Raw genomic sequence first — 16,586 nt, 5'->3', positions numbered from 1 at the left:
GCTGTGGCAGTGGGGTGGGAGCCGGCACCCCGCAGTGCAAGCTGAGCATGGAGCTCTTCCAGCTGTGTTTTAGTTGGCCAGATGTTTAGTTAAATAGGAGTGTCCTCTCTCGAAGAAAGTCGTTGAGGCAACATTGCTCGTTGCTAATTAAACCCTGGAGAACACAAGCAACCTCACGCTGCTTCCTTCCCACGCGGTGCCCAGACCCCTCCCCGGTGCCCCCAGCCCTGGCACGGCCCTGGCTCCTTGCCGGAGGCACCGGAGAGGTTCGGGCCACCAGACAAACGCCACGGCAAACCTGCCTGTTACAGACACAGCACGTGTGAAGGTGACAGTGAATTTCAGTCCCTTAACATTTACAGGAGCAGGTGATTTGTCACTCCTCCCAGAGCGGCCGCCGGGGTCTCTGTGGTATTTCCAATGCGCCGCTCGGTGCCGGATCCAGCCACCGTGGCATTTAACGTGACTTGGGTGGCAATGGAGGAGCATCGCCCGGCGCAGGAGGCAGCAGCTGGGGGAAGGGAGAAGCTCCGCTGGGAGACGGCGCTGCCTGCTCCCCGCTCCCCTCCGCAGAGAAGGTCCCTGTCCCCGGGGACGCTGCCCGCGGATGCCCTTGTCCCGTGGGCTCTGCCCGGCCGGGGACCACTGCCTGCACAGAGCCTCCTCCTGCCAACGTCCCTGGGAGCAACGCATGAGGCTGTGGGGGAGAGGGAATTGCTGCCAGCGTTATGCAAGCAGCATTGCCTTTAAATAGACTCTTATTCAATGTTGTCCAGGAGGCAGCGGAGCCGCCGAACATCAGCGCCGTTCGCTCGCTCGCTGGGGCTTTGTTTTCTCGTTCTGCAGCCCACCCCCGCGACGCTCTGGAAGTTGTCTCGAAGTTGGTTTGGGGCAAAGGCCTCCTCGCCGACGGCCCCGGGAGCTTCTCCCCCCTCTTCGTTAAATGGCAGCAGCCCTTTCACTCGGTGTTTAATTGAATCGTGTAACACGGTGACGCCGTGGCAGAGCCGTGGTAGTTTCTATGCCAACACAGCTGGATGGCGGCACTGCCTGGGGAGGCAGAGGGGCTGCCCGCACCCCGACACGGCTGCGCACCCCGCTGCCTCAAATGGTTCCTGAAACACCCGTGGAAAAACAAACAGTGAGATGAAAATCCCCGTGGCAGCTGATTTGTAGGTCTTTCGTCTGGGTCCAGTCGCTTTTTGGCACAAGCTTAGAGCCGCGGCTGGGGTGCTGGGCATGGGGTGAGGGGCACGGCCCCCCGGGGTCTGCAGCCATGAGCAGCAGCCCTGGGGCAGAGCTGCCCCTGCAGCCCCGCTTGGAGCCCCCCCAGCTGCGGCTTTCAGCTCCCACCCTGCTGGGAACAACCTCGCTGCGTCCTTTGTCCTCCACCCTCCTTGGCAAACACCGAGTCAGGACCCGGCGCTGGTTTGGAGAGGTTTGCAGCCGGGGGTCTTCTCTTCTCCCTCTCCTCCTCTTCATCACACTGCACCCTGAGCTCGCCCTGCCCTGTGCGGAGGGGATGAGCCCGAGGGGCAAGGTGCTGCCCACGCTTGGGGGTAGCACTGGTGGTGGTTTGTTTTGCACTTAAAGCCTTGCAATGCCAACCCCCCACCCTGCTGCACACTCAGAACCATGGGGAATCAGCCGCTGGCTCCTTCCTTTTCCCTGTTCACATATTTTAAGTGGCCTGGTGTCACACTGAGTCACCAGCAGAGAGATGGAAGAGGCTTTGGCAGAGAACAAGCCTGAGTTTTGATAGTTCAACTGTGGGAAAAAAAATCAGCGCAATTTCCTAATTAGAGCAGTGATGGGAACAAAGCAGATTTGTTAGAGAGCTGCGTGGCTGAGTTTGGGAATGTGACCTTTGCTGGCTCTTAGTGCTAGACGGGAGCTGTCGGTGTACGGTGGTGCTTGGCAGTGGCTGAAATGCTTCAGCAGTGACTGCTCTGACGTAGGAAAGCCAGAATTTCACCTTCTGGGGGAAAAACCAGACCCACTGCCAGAGTGGTGTCTAACGTGGAAGGAGCACTGGGAAATGGCTGTTGGCCCCGGGTCACCTTCCTTTGCCACTTCCCCGAAACATGGGCTGGTTTCCCTGCCCCGCAGTGGAATGTAGCTCCTCAAGTTGTAGGACAAGCTGCGGACACATGCTGGGCGTCCCTACAGGGCCAGCACTGCAGCGTGACCAGTGGTCCCCTGCCCTTGGCTGCCAGCCGGCCAGCCCAGCTGCGGGACCGGCTGCTTTCAGCACAGGCTCCCAGCCAGCAACCGGGCTGCGCAGGAGGGCTGGTGCCGGATTGCACCCAGGGCTGGAACGAGTCACAGCCCAACAGTGCACGATTAATTAGGAAGAGGAGGAAACAAGTGGAGACGAGTTCCAGAGCTCTGCCTGTGCCTTTGAATAAGAAGGAGACAATGCTCCTGCGTGAGCCCAGCCGTGCAGAAAGGTTGGAGATGCCATGTGGGGAGGTGGGTGGCCTTGGGACTGGAAGAGGAGCGGTGGGAATTCGGTGTTGTGTGCTTCAACCCCCAGAACCAGCGTTTCTGCCGCAGCCTGGGTGCTGGTTAGAGCTGCGACAGCCTGACTGAGCTCATCGGTGTGGCCGTGGAACAAGCAAATGTGACCAAGGGTGCTGTGGGGCTGGGGTCTCGTACCAGCCCAGAGCAGTGTTGGCTTGATGGAAAGGAAGAGGTGACGCTGGGCAGGTGATGGCAGCGGGACCTGATCCTGTCCCTACAGCCTCCTCTCTGTGAGCCACCCCTCTGCAACCGACTGGTCCTTCTCAGGCAGGCAGGAGCTGGGCAGGGTGGGGAGGCAGCACCCAAAGGTCCCTACAGCACCCAGTGCCCCCGCGCAATGTCTCAGCTGGGGGCACTGCCCCGTCCGCTTCCCCGAGTTCAGCAACGTGATGCAAAAATCCCATCATGCCAATTATGCAAATCACATAAACTATTCCTGTTATTCAGAAGTATCCCCAGAGATCTCCTTAGCGATCTCTAATTCAGCATTACTCACTCATGAAAGCAGGACCTGGGGCAGATGAGGAGCGAGAGGGGCTGCTCAGCAGCCTGGGAGCGAGGAGGAACCGCCGACCCCAGCACGTTTCTGGGCTCCTCCAGCACACACAGCACCGCTCCCCTGCCTGCTCCCACCCCAGCCTGGCTTAGCACGGGCTGGGTTTGCTTTGGAGCTGAGATTTCTCCCTTCCAAGCCTCCCCCAGTCCCTGAGGAAGGCAGCATGGCCAGGGACCCGTCCGGCTCTCCCACGGCCGGTGCCAGCCCCGCTGCCCCTTCCCCTCTTCCAGCAGTGACCACCTCCCCCATCCTACTCGGTGCCTCCGCTCCCTCCATCTTCCCAGTCCCCATCACAGCTCTCTGCATCCGCAGCGCTTTGTTCTCCCACCCACTCCCTGGTTCCTCCGTCATTCCGGCTCCTCCCTGCGCTTGCTCTCCCCAGGAGCCTCCCGGGAGAGCCCAGGCTCCTCCATGTCGGCTCCGTCGCTCTCCTGTGCGGCCTGGCCTGTGTCACCCCTGCCGTGGGTCTGCCCATGCCCTGCCCGTAGCCATCGCCGCAGGAGCTGGGAAGGGTGCAGGGGTCTGCAGGGGACATGCGAGCAAGTCCCCGTGTCCCCCCCCCAGCCAGGAGGTGGGAGCCGAGGGCTGCCAGGGTCATGCTGCGGGCACGCTGCCGCTTTGCCAGCTTTATTTTAACCACGCAGGCAGGCTCCGGCTTTGACCCGGAGAGCATCCCAGACACCGACCAACAAAACTCTGCCTTTTGCATCCCGTTCCCTCAGGGGATGCGGGAGCGGGAGCAAGGGGGGGGTCCGTCCCTGCAGTGGTGCCAGCCGAGCACTCTGCCAATGCCTCCCCCAGCCCACGCTCCCTCCCCAGGGGCCACCACTTATTTTATTGCCATTAGTGACCCCGGTGATGAGACCCGACCCCGGCCACAGCTCCCAGCCCCGGCTCAGTACGGCCGATGGAAAGGCCGGTGATGGCAGAGCCGCTTTCCGACGCCCGGCTCGGCTCTGCCCGGCGGCGTCCCTTGCCGTAAGCGGGGCCACGTGCTCCGATGCAGAGAGCAATGCAGGTAAAGAGCTGCTGTGTCACATCAGTAAGCAAAACAGTTCCCGTATACAAATGACTGGAAACAGCAACTTTCACTGCGGAGAGTCTTGTTCGAATGCTACTTCCAACAGGATTAGGGAAAACCTGCTTGGGATGGTGAGGGGCCAGTTACTCTGCCATGCCTCAGTTTCCTCCTTTGTGAAATAATCCTGACCCCACTTTGTAAACTACCATGGGTCCTGCTCGGCAAAGTGCGAGGCAGGTGCTGGAAACCTCTGTCACCGCTGTTTCAGACTCTACGCTGGATTTCAGTGCTGCAGCTCCCACCCAGTAAAATAAGAGCCCGAATTGTTCATCCTTTGCTAATCTGCAATAAATGGCTTTACTTGATTTGCTGTTTGTGCTCGGGAGGATTTAACTGGCTGAGAGCTGCTGGCACATGCCGGGAATCTCCAGTTTTGTGACAACTGTTAAGTCCTGACCCTACGAAACAGAAGGTGTGAACTCGTGTGTGCCTCAAGGCAGCACAGGGAGCAACAGGCTGGGAGCAGCACACTTGAAGCTGCACACTTAACGTTGCACATTCGAGGGACCAGTGCTCACCAGTACAAACAGCAATGGGTACCGGGCGAGGTGCCACAGATGCTCTTGCCGGCATCCCAGTGAGTGACGGGAAGAGCAAAGCTGTGTTTCGATGGGTGGGTCCAGGACCCGGGTATCGGCTTGGGGTTTGCTGCCCCAGCTCTCGCAGAGATTAATGAGGTGCTCAAAAAAAGCAGGGGACAGGCCGGCGTTGAGGAGGGCCCCCCTCACCTGCTCGGCGGTGAGCCAGGGAGGCAGGAGTCCGAGCTGAGCAAGGTGGACAGGGAAAAGCACGTCCTGTGCTTGCGGCTGGGTTGGTTTTGCTCAAACCTGTCAGGCTGACTCCCCAGTGACACACACACCCCCCCCCCAGATGTCAGAAAAATCACATTTAAATTATTTTAGAAATAAATAACTCCTGGCGCAGCATGGAGAGGGCTCACAGCCGACTGTGCAGCAGCGGCGCATTAGGACTCTGATGGGGAAGCCATCTGCCTGAGACAAAAAGCACGGAAATTTCCTGGTAATCTCATTAACAAGTTGACACTTGCAGGTACGTGCCTGCCCCGAGCCAGGCTGTTTGCAGAGGTCACGGAGGTGTGGTTGGGTTTCTCTTTTCCTTTTGGTGCATAACAAAAAGGAGGCAAAGGGAATGAAGGGCACTGTCACCCTGAGGTGTGGGTGTGCAGGGAGCGGGGCAGCCGCTGCCTCCGTCCCCGCCGTGGGACCGTGTTGGACGAGCAGGCGAGTTAGAGATGGAGGTGGCTTCTTCAGCCTCGTCCAGCTGCCTGCAAAGGCTTCCTGTTCTCTGCTCGGTGGCTCCTACTCTGACACCATTTGTCTTCTTTCTAGGTGCCGAGGAGCAAGCAGCGACCACCCAGAGCCGTTCCTGGTGGCAACTCACCCAACTGCGCCCGTGCCCCTCGGCAGAAATGCCGGGGGGATGGTGAGAGCGGGGGGCTGTACCTCCATTTCCTCCTCTCTGTATGGGCCGGTGACACGTCACGTTCAAACCTATGAGAGGTTATAACCCACCTTTATTTTTTTCTCTCTCTCCTGCGTCACAGGAGGCTTTCCTGAGGCGCTGAGGATGCGGCAGCTCCCGCTGACCCCACGCAGCATCGTTTTCCCCTCCCTGGGCAGCTATGCCACCCTGCAGCCACCTCCCTCCTTCCCCGGGCGGGCACCGCACCCACCCGCGGAGGCATTTCGGTGAGCGGGGAACGCGTGTCCACCTCGCTGGAAACCCGGAGGAGCTGTTGGCCCTAACATTCCCTCTGTGCAGCTGCTGCCCTCGGCCATCGCTGCCCCGGCACGGCGCTCGGTCCCTGCTCCGGGGCGCGTGACCCGGCCGGGAGAGCTGGCGTGACGCCATGCTGGTAATTAAGAAGGAACCTAATGAAACTTCGAAAAATAGCACAATTTCCTCCCCACACCTGCAGCCGAGCGGGGTGGATTACATAAGTTGGTGTTGCCACAGCAACTTCACTCCACCCGGGGCTGGAGGTGGCCGGTGCCGCGTGTGCCGATGATGTGCCGTCACCCTGGGGAGAGACCCTGGTTTTGCCAAGGGGAGGGGTTGCTCCGGGGATGGGGATGGTGCCAGCTCCAGCGCCGGCGATGCCGTCTCCGGGTCAGCGCAGGGCTGCTGCGTGTTTATCCCACTGGTGTTAAAAGTCTGGCATGGTGGGTTTCCCACGTCGCGCCCACTGGGTTTTGCTCCTCTGGCGCAGCCCGTGCGCAGTGGAAGGTCCCTGCCTTCGGAAAGGGCGCGTGAGAAGTGCCGGGAGGTGCCGTGGGGATTTAGAGGGACTCTGCCACCATGGTTACCCTGGGCACGCTCCAGCTGCCGCTGAGCCCTGGGGAGTGAATCACCCTGACAAAAAGACAGCTAGCAACAAAACCAAAAAAGAAAAAAAAAAAAAAAAAGATAATCAAAGCAAATGTTACGGCACTGCACGAGGCAAAGGCAGGTTTTTCCTGCCACGAGTTCCCAGGGTGCTCCGGGTGGCTGCGGCGCGGCAGCTCTACCTTGGGCTCCGGCACAGCCCCGCGGGGCATGGGAAGCGCAGGCAGCATGGGCAGCACAGACCAGTCACGGGCAGCCATTGCCAATCAAGAGTTTGTGACATGGGAAAAGCCAAGGGCAACGATAATTTGCTAAATCTGCCTCTTAATGTGAGGATAAGAAATCACTGGCTGCTTCCAGCCGAAGACTCTCTTTGGGAGCAGGGGGTACGAGGGAGAAGGGTTTTCAGTACTGAGCCTTCCTGGGGATAAGGAGAAGCAGAGGATGGGAGGAAAGTGGAGCGGCTGTCTGAGAGCAGGCCTAGATGTGAGATTCTCTGAGGGTCGTCCCAAAAGGCTTCTTTTATTATGAGAAATTACAAATCCTTTTATCTTCTTCACCAGAGGAACAGCTTGTTTGAATTGCTGGGCTGTCACGCTGGAATTAGATGCAAGAACCCCCCACATCCATGACGTAGCGAAGAACTTACATAACGTAACTAAAAATAAGGTGATGGAGATGCGGATAGAGGCACTCTCTTCCTGGACGCTTGATCTGAAGTCCTTTGCCGGCACTGGAAAGCCAGCGAGGCGCCGGTGTCTGGCCGAGGGAGCGGCATCCTGCCAGGGCCCATCACAGCCTGGCCGCTCGGGATGGAGCGGGCTCGAGCGGGAAAGGGGCACTGCAAGATCCCAGCACCGACTCAGGCAGCCGAGCATCCCTCCTGGGAATGTCTCCCGTGGCAGCCTTGTTCCCAGGTCCCCCCTGGGGTTTCATCCCACTGCCGCTTCTCTTTCTCAGCCCTCGTGGGAAAGGGTTAACTGGCCGCTCCAGAAAAATGAGAAAAACCCTCCTCAGGGGTCATAAATTCTTCCCTGTCCTTTGGAGTGTGAAATCTCTGAGGGGTTAGAAGCCAAAATGGGACCCAAACGCAGCTGAAGTGAGCGGTCACCTTTGGTGCCCCCCCTGCTCCTCACCAGGGCTGGGATGGAGAGCGGGAGGCAGCAAGGGGAATAGAAACGGGAGGTTTGGGGCCAAGGTATCGACCTCGGCTGCTTGGGCTCCTTGTTCTCGGAATTGATGGAGGAGATGATGGGAAAAAAACACGCTCAGCTGCTTAACTGGTTCACCGCTTCTCGCGGCAGAGAGGAGGGAGAGGAGAGAGAGGAAGGCTTGGCCCGAGGGCTGGGACGAGGCAGCCGGTGGCAGTCTGTGCCCGGTGCCCTCCAGATGTTCCTCCTCTGTACGGCCACAGGCACGCGGTGACACCCCGGCCGCGTAAAGCTCCCTTTTAACCAGGGATCACCCTGCGGAGAGCAGCAGCCATGGTGGGGAGGGCTGTAAGGCCGGGGGACGCGGGACGCTGGCCCCGGAGCATGGCCCCGCTCCTCGTGTCCCTCAGGACCTGTGCAAAAGCTGTTGCCGCTGGCCCGAGGGACGGGAAGGACGGGGAACCATAGCTTTGCCATTCCGCGGGGACCTGACGGCCGGGAGGGCTGGCGAGGTCCTCCCAGGAAAATCCTGGTTCTTGCGGGGTGATGAGGTATGAGGCTGGCTCTGCTGGCTGGCCAGGCGGTGGGACAGCGTGGGGACAGCGAGGGGGCAGGTGGGCAGGGGCTGCATCTCCTCCTGCCTGGGCTGGTGTCCCCTGCTCCGAGCACTGCTCCAGGCTGAGGACGGGCACTGCGAGCTGTGCCGCATCGCGCCGGCCATGCACCGTGGTGACTGCTCATCCCACCTCTGCTGTCCTGGACAGCATCCACCGTCCTTCCCTGTATAAAACCAAAACCACCGGCTGGTCTTCCCCTTCCAGCTGCTCCTCACCCATCCACCCCGCACTGCAGAGCTGAGGATCGGGGCACAGCACCAGGCGTGTGGGGTACAGCGAGGGTGTGGGGTACAGCAGGGGCTGTGGTATGAGGTGTCTCAGGGATGTGGGGTACAGCAAGAGCCATGGGGTGGGGTGAAGTAGGGGTATAGCATGGAGTATCATGGGCTATTGTATGGGGTGTAGCAGGGGGTGTAGGATGGGTTATGGGGCATAGTGGGGGTACGGCATGGGGAATAGGGTTACGGGATGGGGAATGGGGTATGGGATGCGGAATGAGGCATGGAAGGGGGTACAGCATGGGGAATGGGGTACAGGATGGGGTATGGCATGGGGAATGGGGTTACAGGATGGGAAATGGGGAGTGGGGTTATGGGATGGGGAATGGGGAATGGAATGGGGTATGGGATGGGGGGTGGGGTTACGGGATGGGGAGTGGGGTTACGGGATGGGGAATGGGGAATGGAATGGGTTAGGGGATGGGGAATGGGTTAGGGGATGGGGAATAGGGTTACGGGATGGGGAATGGGGTTACAGGATGGGAAATGGGGTTAGGGGATGGGGAATGGGTTAGGGGATGGGGAATGGGGAATGGGGCTACGGGATGGTGAATGGGGTTAGGGGATGGGGTACGCGATGGGGCACAGCGGGGTGCAGGAGGCGGGTCACAGGAGGGGGCACAGCACGGCGCACCCCCCGGGGCTCGCAGCCCTCCCTCCCCTTGCGCGTCCCCCCGCTCCAACCCCCTCCCCACCCCGCCGTCGCTCCCTCTCCCCCCGCCCCGCCGACACCGCCCGGGGCGCGGAGCCCGGCCCGGCCCGGCCCGGCTCGGAGCGGCTCCTCCCCGCGGGGCGGACCGGGGCGGGCGGCGACCGCCGGGAGCTGATAAAAGGCGGCGCGGCCGTTCCTCCGCGCTGCTCTCCGCGCCCGCCGCCCGGCTCCGCGCCGCTCCGCACCGCTGCCGCGCAGGCCCCCCCCCTTCCCCCTTTTCCCCCGTCGTCGTCGTCGTCGTCCTCGCCGCCGCCGCCCATGGTGCTGCCCGGTCCGCCCGGCATGTCCCGCTCCGAGGAGGTGCACCGGCTCACCGAGAATGTCTACAAGGTGAGCCCCGGCAACAGGTGCCGGCCCGGCGCTGCCGCCGGCTCCAGGGCACCGCTGCCCTTTATTTGGGATTTTATTTTTTTTTTTTTTTTTTTTCTCCCCCCCATCTTCTCCGCCGGGAGCGGGGGCAGAGCGGGTTGCGGTGGGCGGGAGGAGGTGCCGCCGGGGGCCGCGGCCGCCCCCGCTCCCTGCCGGGGGATGCGCTCGGGCTGTCGGTACGGCGGCAGCGACCGGAGCCCCGGGAGGGAGAGAGCGGCTGCCGGGGACCCCGGCGCTCCGCAACGGGGAACAGCCCCGAGCCCACCCCGGTGCTGTGGGGGAGCCCGCGGGGGCCGGGAGCGTGCGTGGGAATTGGTCTCGTCCCACGGGCGGGCGGTGCTGTCCCCAAATCACCCCGATCCAGGGCGGGTTTGCGGCGGTTTCTCGCTTTCCTGCAGCGATTAAAAGCGATCGGAGCCTTTTCTGTGTCTTGGTTCTAGCTGGAGTTCATGGATCTCTCGGGGTTGGGATTTTTTTTCTGCTTTGCTCCCAGTGTCATGAGAAAAATGAAATAATTTATGTGCTTTAATTTTCCTTGTGAAGGAAGTGGTTTCTGCTCTGCTGGGTCCTGTGACCGAGTCTAATAAAACCTTTCTAGCCTAACATGTAATGCAGGATGTCATTTGTTAAACTGGAAAGCTTGCATGATTTCCTGCATTTTAAGTGGTTAGATTGAGTTACCTGGGAGCATTAAGCAGAAAAAAAAAAAGAAAACCTCTAGTAGAGGAACTTAGTACAAAAAATACTAAGGTACTGAAGTTCTAAAGTCTTGCATTTGGGGATCCTGGGGTATAACAGCTGTTCAGACAGAGCTAATGGCACCCAAAATCTTGGCTACACTGGATGTGGAGCAGGTCTGCAAATGGAGTTTTCTGGCTATGACATTTAACTACAGCTGGGGCTTGGGTATCTGGGGCTCCCTTCCACCCTCTAAATGCAGCCGGTGTACCCAGACCCGCCGCCGTGTGGGTTGCTCTTGGACTTGGGCAGAGCCCAGCACCCACAGGGTGTTAACGTGGTCAGGTCCCCACGCAGGCGGGAGCCTTTCCCTCCCACGGAGCTGAGTGTTTGCGTATCAGCACGGCTCGGGTCCCGGGAGCTGCCTGGGCAAACAGGGCGAGAGCTGCTGGAGATCATCACCCGGCCCTGCCGGTCCCCCGGACTGGGTGGTGGTGTGGTCGGTCTGGGGACAGTTGCTGGGAACAGTTTCAGCTAGTGACTCAGTTGTTGTTTGAGGTGTGTTGTCCTCGAAGAACTGCGCTAATAGCAGGTTTGTGGAGCAGGTCGCAATTTCCCCAGGCGCCCATGTGCAGCCCTCAAAGGAGCGTGCAGGGCAGCTCGTGGGCCATTGCAACAACTGCGCTTAAGTGATGCTCGTTTCCCCCCAAGAGACGAGGGATGAGTACAGGCTGGGCTTTTCCCTTGCCTCTGACCATCAGCTTTGGAGCTCCTGCGCTGCGTGAGCCGCGGGCCAAAGGGAGCAGAGCACCCTTGGCCCGGAGCAAGCGGCAGCACTGTCTCCATCGAAGCCTGGCTGATCTGGCTGAAATGCAGCTGGTGCAGAGGGTGCACGGGGGCCTCTTGGCCCCAAGAGCCAAAGATGGACTCGAGAGGAGTCCAAAGGCCTCCATCAGTTAGCGAACACTTCAATTTCTTGGTATTTTAGTGGGAGCAGCTGGGGTGTAGGGAGTGAGGACGTGGAACTGGAGGCAGATCTTGTGGTTTTACCCAACATCAGCATCTCTGCACTGGGAGCTGGACGAGGACTGTCCTGACTCCATTTGTGTTTTCTGCAGGGAATGAGGAGCCTTTTCTCCTCTGAAGATGATGATGCTTTTCTTGGCCTCTGGAGATGTGTGGCATGGGGTGTGTGCAGGAACCAGGTGTTTGCCTGTTTCTTTAAAGAATTCTGCAACCTCCTGGAGGCCGGCGTGAGGGCTGGAGGCTCACGGACTGTGTGGACTCTCCAGAGCTCTGTAAGCTTTGGAGTCTCCCAGTCCAAAACCACCTCTGATGCTTCACATCCCCATCGCCCAAGTATGTTTTTTGGCCCATGCTTTTCTGGCGTGTGCAGTAGCCTTGAACACTGCCGTGGTCTGGAGGAGACAACCCCGAGGAAGGGGGACGATGCTGGGTGAGGTTTGGCCATCCCCTCCTCACAGCCACTGAACCCCAAGCCGCAGGGCTGCGGGATGGGTGGCTGCCCCACGCTTTGCTTCCAGCCGCTGCCATCGTCTTGCCGGGGTTTCAGCCGCAGCCAGACCAGGGGGTCGAGCCGGTTCCCCGCAAAGTCTGGAGCAGTCAGCTCTCCGGCTGCTCCCTGTGCCAGGCACCCTCTCCCGCACAGGCTTTCCCAAGGCGTTCTGCTCGGGAAGCCCATTGTAATCATTTTCCAGAACCAGTGCTCGCCCTCGGAGTGACTGTGCTAATGAGATGGTGAAGGAGCTGTCAGCCACCCCCTTGCCGATGCTGCCACTACAGGCAGCTGCCTACACATGTGTAGTAATTACAGAGGGAGACGGAGGCTGCTGGCACCTTCCGCCAACGTAATCCCACCTTCCCTGGCGCTGATTCACTCGCGTGGACCCTGTCGTAGCGGTGCAGCTGCTGGGCTCTGCTGCGAGCACGGAGGGGGGGTGAAACCTTGCTGGCTGTGGGCGCAGGGTCGGGCAGCTCGGTGGAAGGGCAGCTCTCCGGGCACCGCTGCCGAGCTCTGCTCATCCCTTGTACAGGATTGTCTATTCGCAGAAAGGAGGGACTGGCGAATCCGTCTCATTTATGACGGATTAGATTATTGCCATTTACAGGCTATCCTCCATTTCATTTTAAAGCTATTTCTTTGTGTGGAAGATTGTTTTGCAATGGTGTATGAATAGCTCTGCTCTTTGAAGAGGTGTTTGCTTAAAAACACCCCAAACTCAAAGCCTAATTGTCTTGCACAAATGCAGGCATAATTCCTGATAGTCATTTGCTACACATCAGCTGTAATAAATGTTATTGCCGGCATAACAGCCTCTTGCCTCATTATCTCCAAGTCCAGAGGGAAGGGGAACGATTCTTGCTCAAGTGAATCAGAAGGCAAATTGTGGGCGGTTTGGTGTGTTTGGCAGCGGAAGGACGATGTGGTGTGACAGGAGGAAGGTGCTGGCCCCTGGAGTCATCCCCAGATTCCATGCACTCTGCTCCCCGCTGTTGCCGCTCCCTGCGTTGGGGCTTCCCACACCCCAGATGTGGGAAACCTGTTGGCTGGGTGCTGGGGCTCTGAGCTGACCGGTGCATCGCGGTGGTCGGCAGCACCGTTGCACGGCTGTGGTGCGCAGGACCCACAGGGCTGTGGTGTTTTTATAAGGCAACGAGCTTTTGCTGGAGTTGCATCTTTGTAGGGGTCTTGGCTCTGCAGCTGAGTCCACTTGAAGCGAGGCTTTGTGCTGGTCCGGCCACGGTGTCGTGGGCTCTGTTCTGGCTCCGGCACTGCTCCGTGGCTCGGCACAGGGGTGGTGATGTGGGGCTGCCCTCACCTTCTGCTGCTCCATCCCCTCTGCGTGCGTACCGTGCTGCTGTGGGCTGGGAGAGTGATTTCTGGCCTCTGCTGAGATGGTACATCTCCAGACTGTTGAAACTCATGGATTAAGAAGTGTTACAAAGCAGGTAGCTCCTAACTTGCCGAAGGTACCCCAAATAGCTTCCCGTGCTGCCTGCAGCTCTTGCTGATGAGAGATGCTGCTCCCTGGGATGGAGGCAGCCGCTGGCTTCGCCTTTGGTGCCTCATTGCATTGGGTCTGCTCGTGGCTGAGGTTTCGCTCCCGTGCTGCTCATGTTGCAGGGCGGGGTACGGCGTAAGCCGGCACACGTTGAACCTCTCCTGCCCCGAGCTCTTGGAACTGAAGCCTTTGGCCGAGTCGAGCCCCTTGGTGTGAGGTCTGCGGGGAAGGGGCTGGGTCTGGGTGACCCTCCCAGCTCGGCAGCCCCAAGAGATCCCAACCTCGGGGGACTGGGGGATGGGTCTGCCTTGCAGGGGTGACTGCTGGTGGGTACTAATGAGGTGTTCCCCAGTGGGTGCTGTGAGCCAGCATGCTGAGGAGGGGGGGCTCTGTGCACCGTGCAGGTCCCCATTCTGGTTTCCTTCAAGCCCAGACCCCAGTGACAAAGATGTTCCGAGCTCTTGCCCTGGAACTTGGGTCCCTTCATCCTCCGACATGACAGCTAGTAGAAATTAAATGACTTTAGATGTGGACCCTGGGGTGTGGGTTTTTTTTTTCAGATTCCCTTGCTCCTGAGCTTTTTCTCCAGTAAAAATTGCACTGAGCCATCTGGCTTTGGGGCAGGACCTCGTGAGAGCCCTAGCTGGGGGACAAAGGCTCTGCTGTTCCCGTGGGCTTGGAGCGAGCTTTGGGAGTGCTTGGCGAGGTGGGCTTGCCAGCGGCGAGGGAGGGACGCAGCACAGCAGCCGTCAGCAGCTCGGGTTGTGAAACGCTGCTGCTGTGTTGTGTGTTCTGGTACGCTGAGGTGCCAGGGACTTTGGCTGGATGGGGATGTTCCCGGCAGCAGAGCTGCGGGGTGGGTGTGTTGTAAGCAATTGAAATCAGCCCCGCTGACAAGTCCAGCGAGGCTTCCCTCCCGGCGGTACCTTGGCTCTTAAAACTACGGGGCTGTCTTCTGATGGCGCAGGGCAGGATGAGCCGAGATGGAGGCAGCGCTGGGGTTGGTTTGGGCATTAAATATTAATGCAGAAATAATGAAGGTGTTCCTGGAGCAGGGCTGACCCATTTAGAAACAAAACTTCCTTATAGCTGAGCCACTTCTGCAGCGTGACTGTGGTGTGGTGGAGCGTCCCGTGGTGCTGCCCCCTCCGATGGCACTCGTCATGGTCACGTAATGTCCTGCTGTCACCCATGAGTTGCCCAGGAAAGCTGTGGGTGCCAGGCTGAGCTCAGGCCACTCATGCCACTGTGCAGCATCAGTCTTGCAAGGAGCCATCGCGCCTTACTGCTGCGTGGGGGCATCAAAGAGTGGCACTTAGGAAAACATTGAAGTTGGTTTTTTTAGCTCAAAGTCCATCACTTGTGTTCACTGAGGTGTCTGGGATGTCCCCAGTGAGTGCTGCCCACGCTGTCCCTGGGGCAGGGTGGCTGGGAGGGAGCCCGGGACACGGCACACGCTGGGGCGTTTGTGGTGATGCTCATCCCTTGGTCAAATCCAGAAGCCTTCTCGCCCCGATCCCCGGTTGTCCAGCCCTTTGCCGTATTGCCATGTGGAGGAGAGACTGGACATGAAGTCTGGCTATAATTACGGCACTGTAATCAGGGCAGTGCATATGTTGCTGATGGCCTGACACAGCTGTGCGGGCTGAGGTCCCATCCCACTGTGCGGCGATGCACTGCAGCCAGTGCTGCCAGCGGTGCAGAGCCCGGGTGCCCAGCAGACCGTGGCTGCTGACCATCTCCTGCCCCAGCAAAGCAAAGCAGTGCCTGCTTTTTATTTTGCTCTGTATTCGGTTTTAGGAGCTACCTGGGAGGCTGCAGGGATGGACCTGGAGAGAACTGTGCAGGCTGTTTTTAAATGCTTTTAAAAGCCCTTAAGGAGGTGTTGTGCAGGTCTTTCCTACGCAGGAGAAACCTGATACAACCTGAACCAGCTCCATTTCCAGCTTGTTCTTGGGGACGACTTAAACTCTTACTTAACAGGCTGACTATTACGGCATCGGAGCAGCCGGTAGATCCTTGGTGTAGCATGGGGTGCACTCAGAGGGACCTTATTTTCTGTTGCCTCTTCTCCCCCTGATTCAGCAGGACTGTGTCCTGGAGACCTCGTGCTTTGCATTAGTTTCATTTTTGGCAGCTGAATAAAGCCGTGCCAATCCCAGAGAGCTGAGTGGTATTACCCAGGGAATTTAGTGCAGTGGAACAAAGCAAAGCCCTTTCAACCTTTAGCTGCCAGGTTTTTTTGTCTGTGTTTTTCTAAACTCTGCCCAGGCGGTGTGTGGAAGGCAAACAACTTGCGGGTGGTGCTGATGGAGCAAAATTTGAGGGAGAACGAGATTTGCTTTCGTTACCAGAATTTTGCTGAATATCAGCTTTGCTGTAGTGTCCTGCAAACCTGGCTTCGCCTTGCCAGCTGAAGGAAAGCCCGGCCAAAGTCTGTATGGGCACCTCTGCCCTCCCCGCTCCATAGGGCCAAGGGGGGTGGGGGGGTGCCGGGGGGGGTGCAGCCACCGGCGATGCAACCTGCAGCATCACAGGAGCAGTTAGAGCACCTTGCTGGCTGACTTGGGTGTGCGAAGCAATTGCTTGTTGAGCATATTCAGTGCCATAAATATGTTTGTTTTTCAGTGTTTCTCCTTAGCAGCCGGTAGCTTTTCAGCTTCTCACCTGGAGGGGGATGCGAAGGTGTGTTAGTTCTGGAGTCACCTTCTCTTCCCACCCTGGGAGTGAGAAGGTGGCTTGAAAAACTCTATTTTTATCTCCGTAGTGAAGAGCCTTTTTCAGTGCCCTCATCCTGCCGGGCTGTTTTTGTTGGAGTCTTCAGGCAATGTTTTAAAAACATTCACTTTCAGCAAACTTCCTCCTAAGGTTTCATGAACTTTACTTGGCCAGCAGAGAGTCGCCTCCCCTCTTCTTCAGCTGATCAGTGGGACCCTTTCTGGGGGCTTTTTCTCTTTATTTATTGCTTTAAAATGGCAGTTGTCACTCGGTGGCGAGTGGGGTCCTGCCCTCAGTGGTGCTGGCAGCTGTTGGAGTTGAGCCATGCTTTGGTTCCCTCCAGTTTGGGGAAGATGAGCTGAATTTTGGAAGGGGATTTCCTTGAGTCTGTTCCACTGCACCCATCCCCACAAGACCTGCAGATCAAGAGAGAAGCTTGGCTGCTTTAAGCCTTCAGGCACGGTGCTGCTGTCCCAGGGGCTGCTCTCCATCACCGCTGTCTGTGCCCACCCATGCTCAGCATGCCATGCCGTG

At 58.7% G+C, this 16,586-nt stretch overlaps 1 protein-coding gene across 9 annotated transcripts in view; it reads left to right on the top strand.

Moving 5' to 3' along the window:
* The first annotated feature begins 9,409 nt into the window (after positions 1 to 9,409).
* BAIAP2 (BAR/IMD domain containing adaptor protein 2) overlaps positions 9,410 to 16,586 on the top strand; it is a 48,122-nt gene continuing 40,945 nt past the window's right edge. For 3 of the 9 annotated variants that reach the window (XM_069799428.1, XM_069799437.1, XM_069799436.1), the window contains exon 1: positions 9,411 to 9,594. In XM_069799428.1, the coding sequence (XP_069655529.1) occupies positions 9,523 to 9,594 (72 nt within the window). In that variant the 5' untranslated portion in view covers positions 9,411 to 9,522. Of the gene's footprint in view, positions 9,595 to 16,586 lie in introns of all 9 variants that reach the window. The other 6 variants (XM_069799431.1, XM_069799430.1, XM_069799429.1 and 3 more) reach the window with 3 other exon arrangements.

The sequence above is a fragment of the Haliaeetus albicilla genome, chromosome 12 (genome assembly GCF_947461875.1).
Source record: "Haliaeetus albicilla chromosome 12, bHalAlb1.1, whole genome shotgun sequence".
Taxonomy (NCBI): Eukaryota; Metazoa; Chordata; class Aves; order Accipitriformes; family Accipitridae; genus Haliaeetus; species Haliaeetus albicilla.
This window is presented reverse-complemented; position numbering and strand designations above follow the sequence as displayed.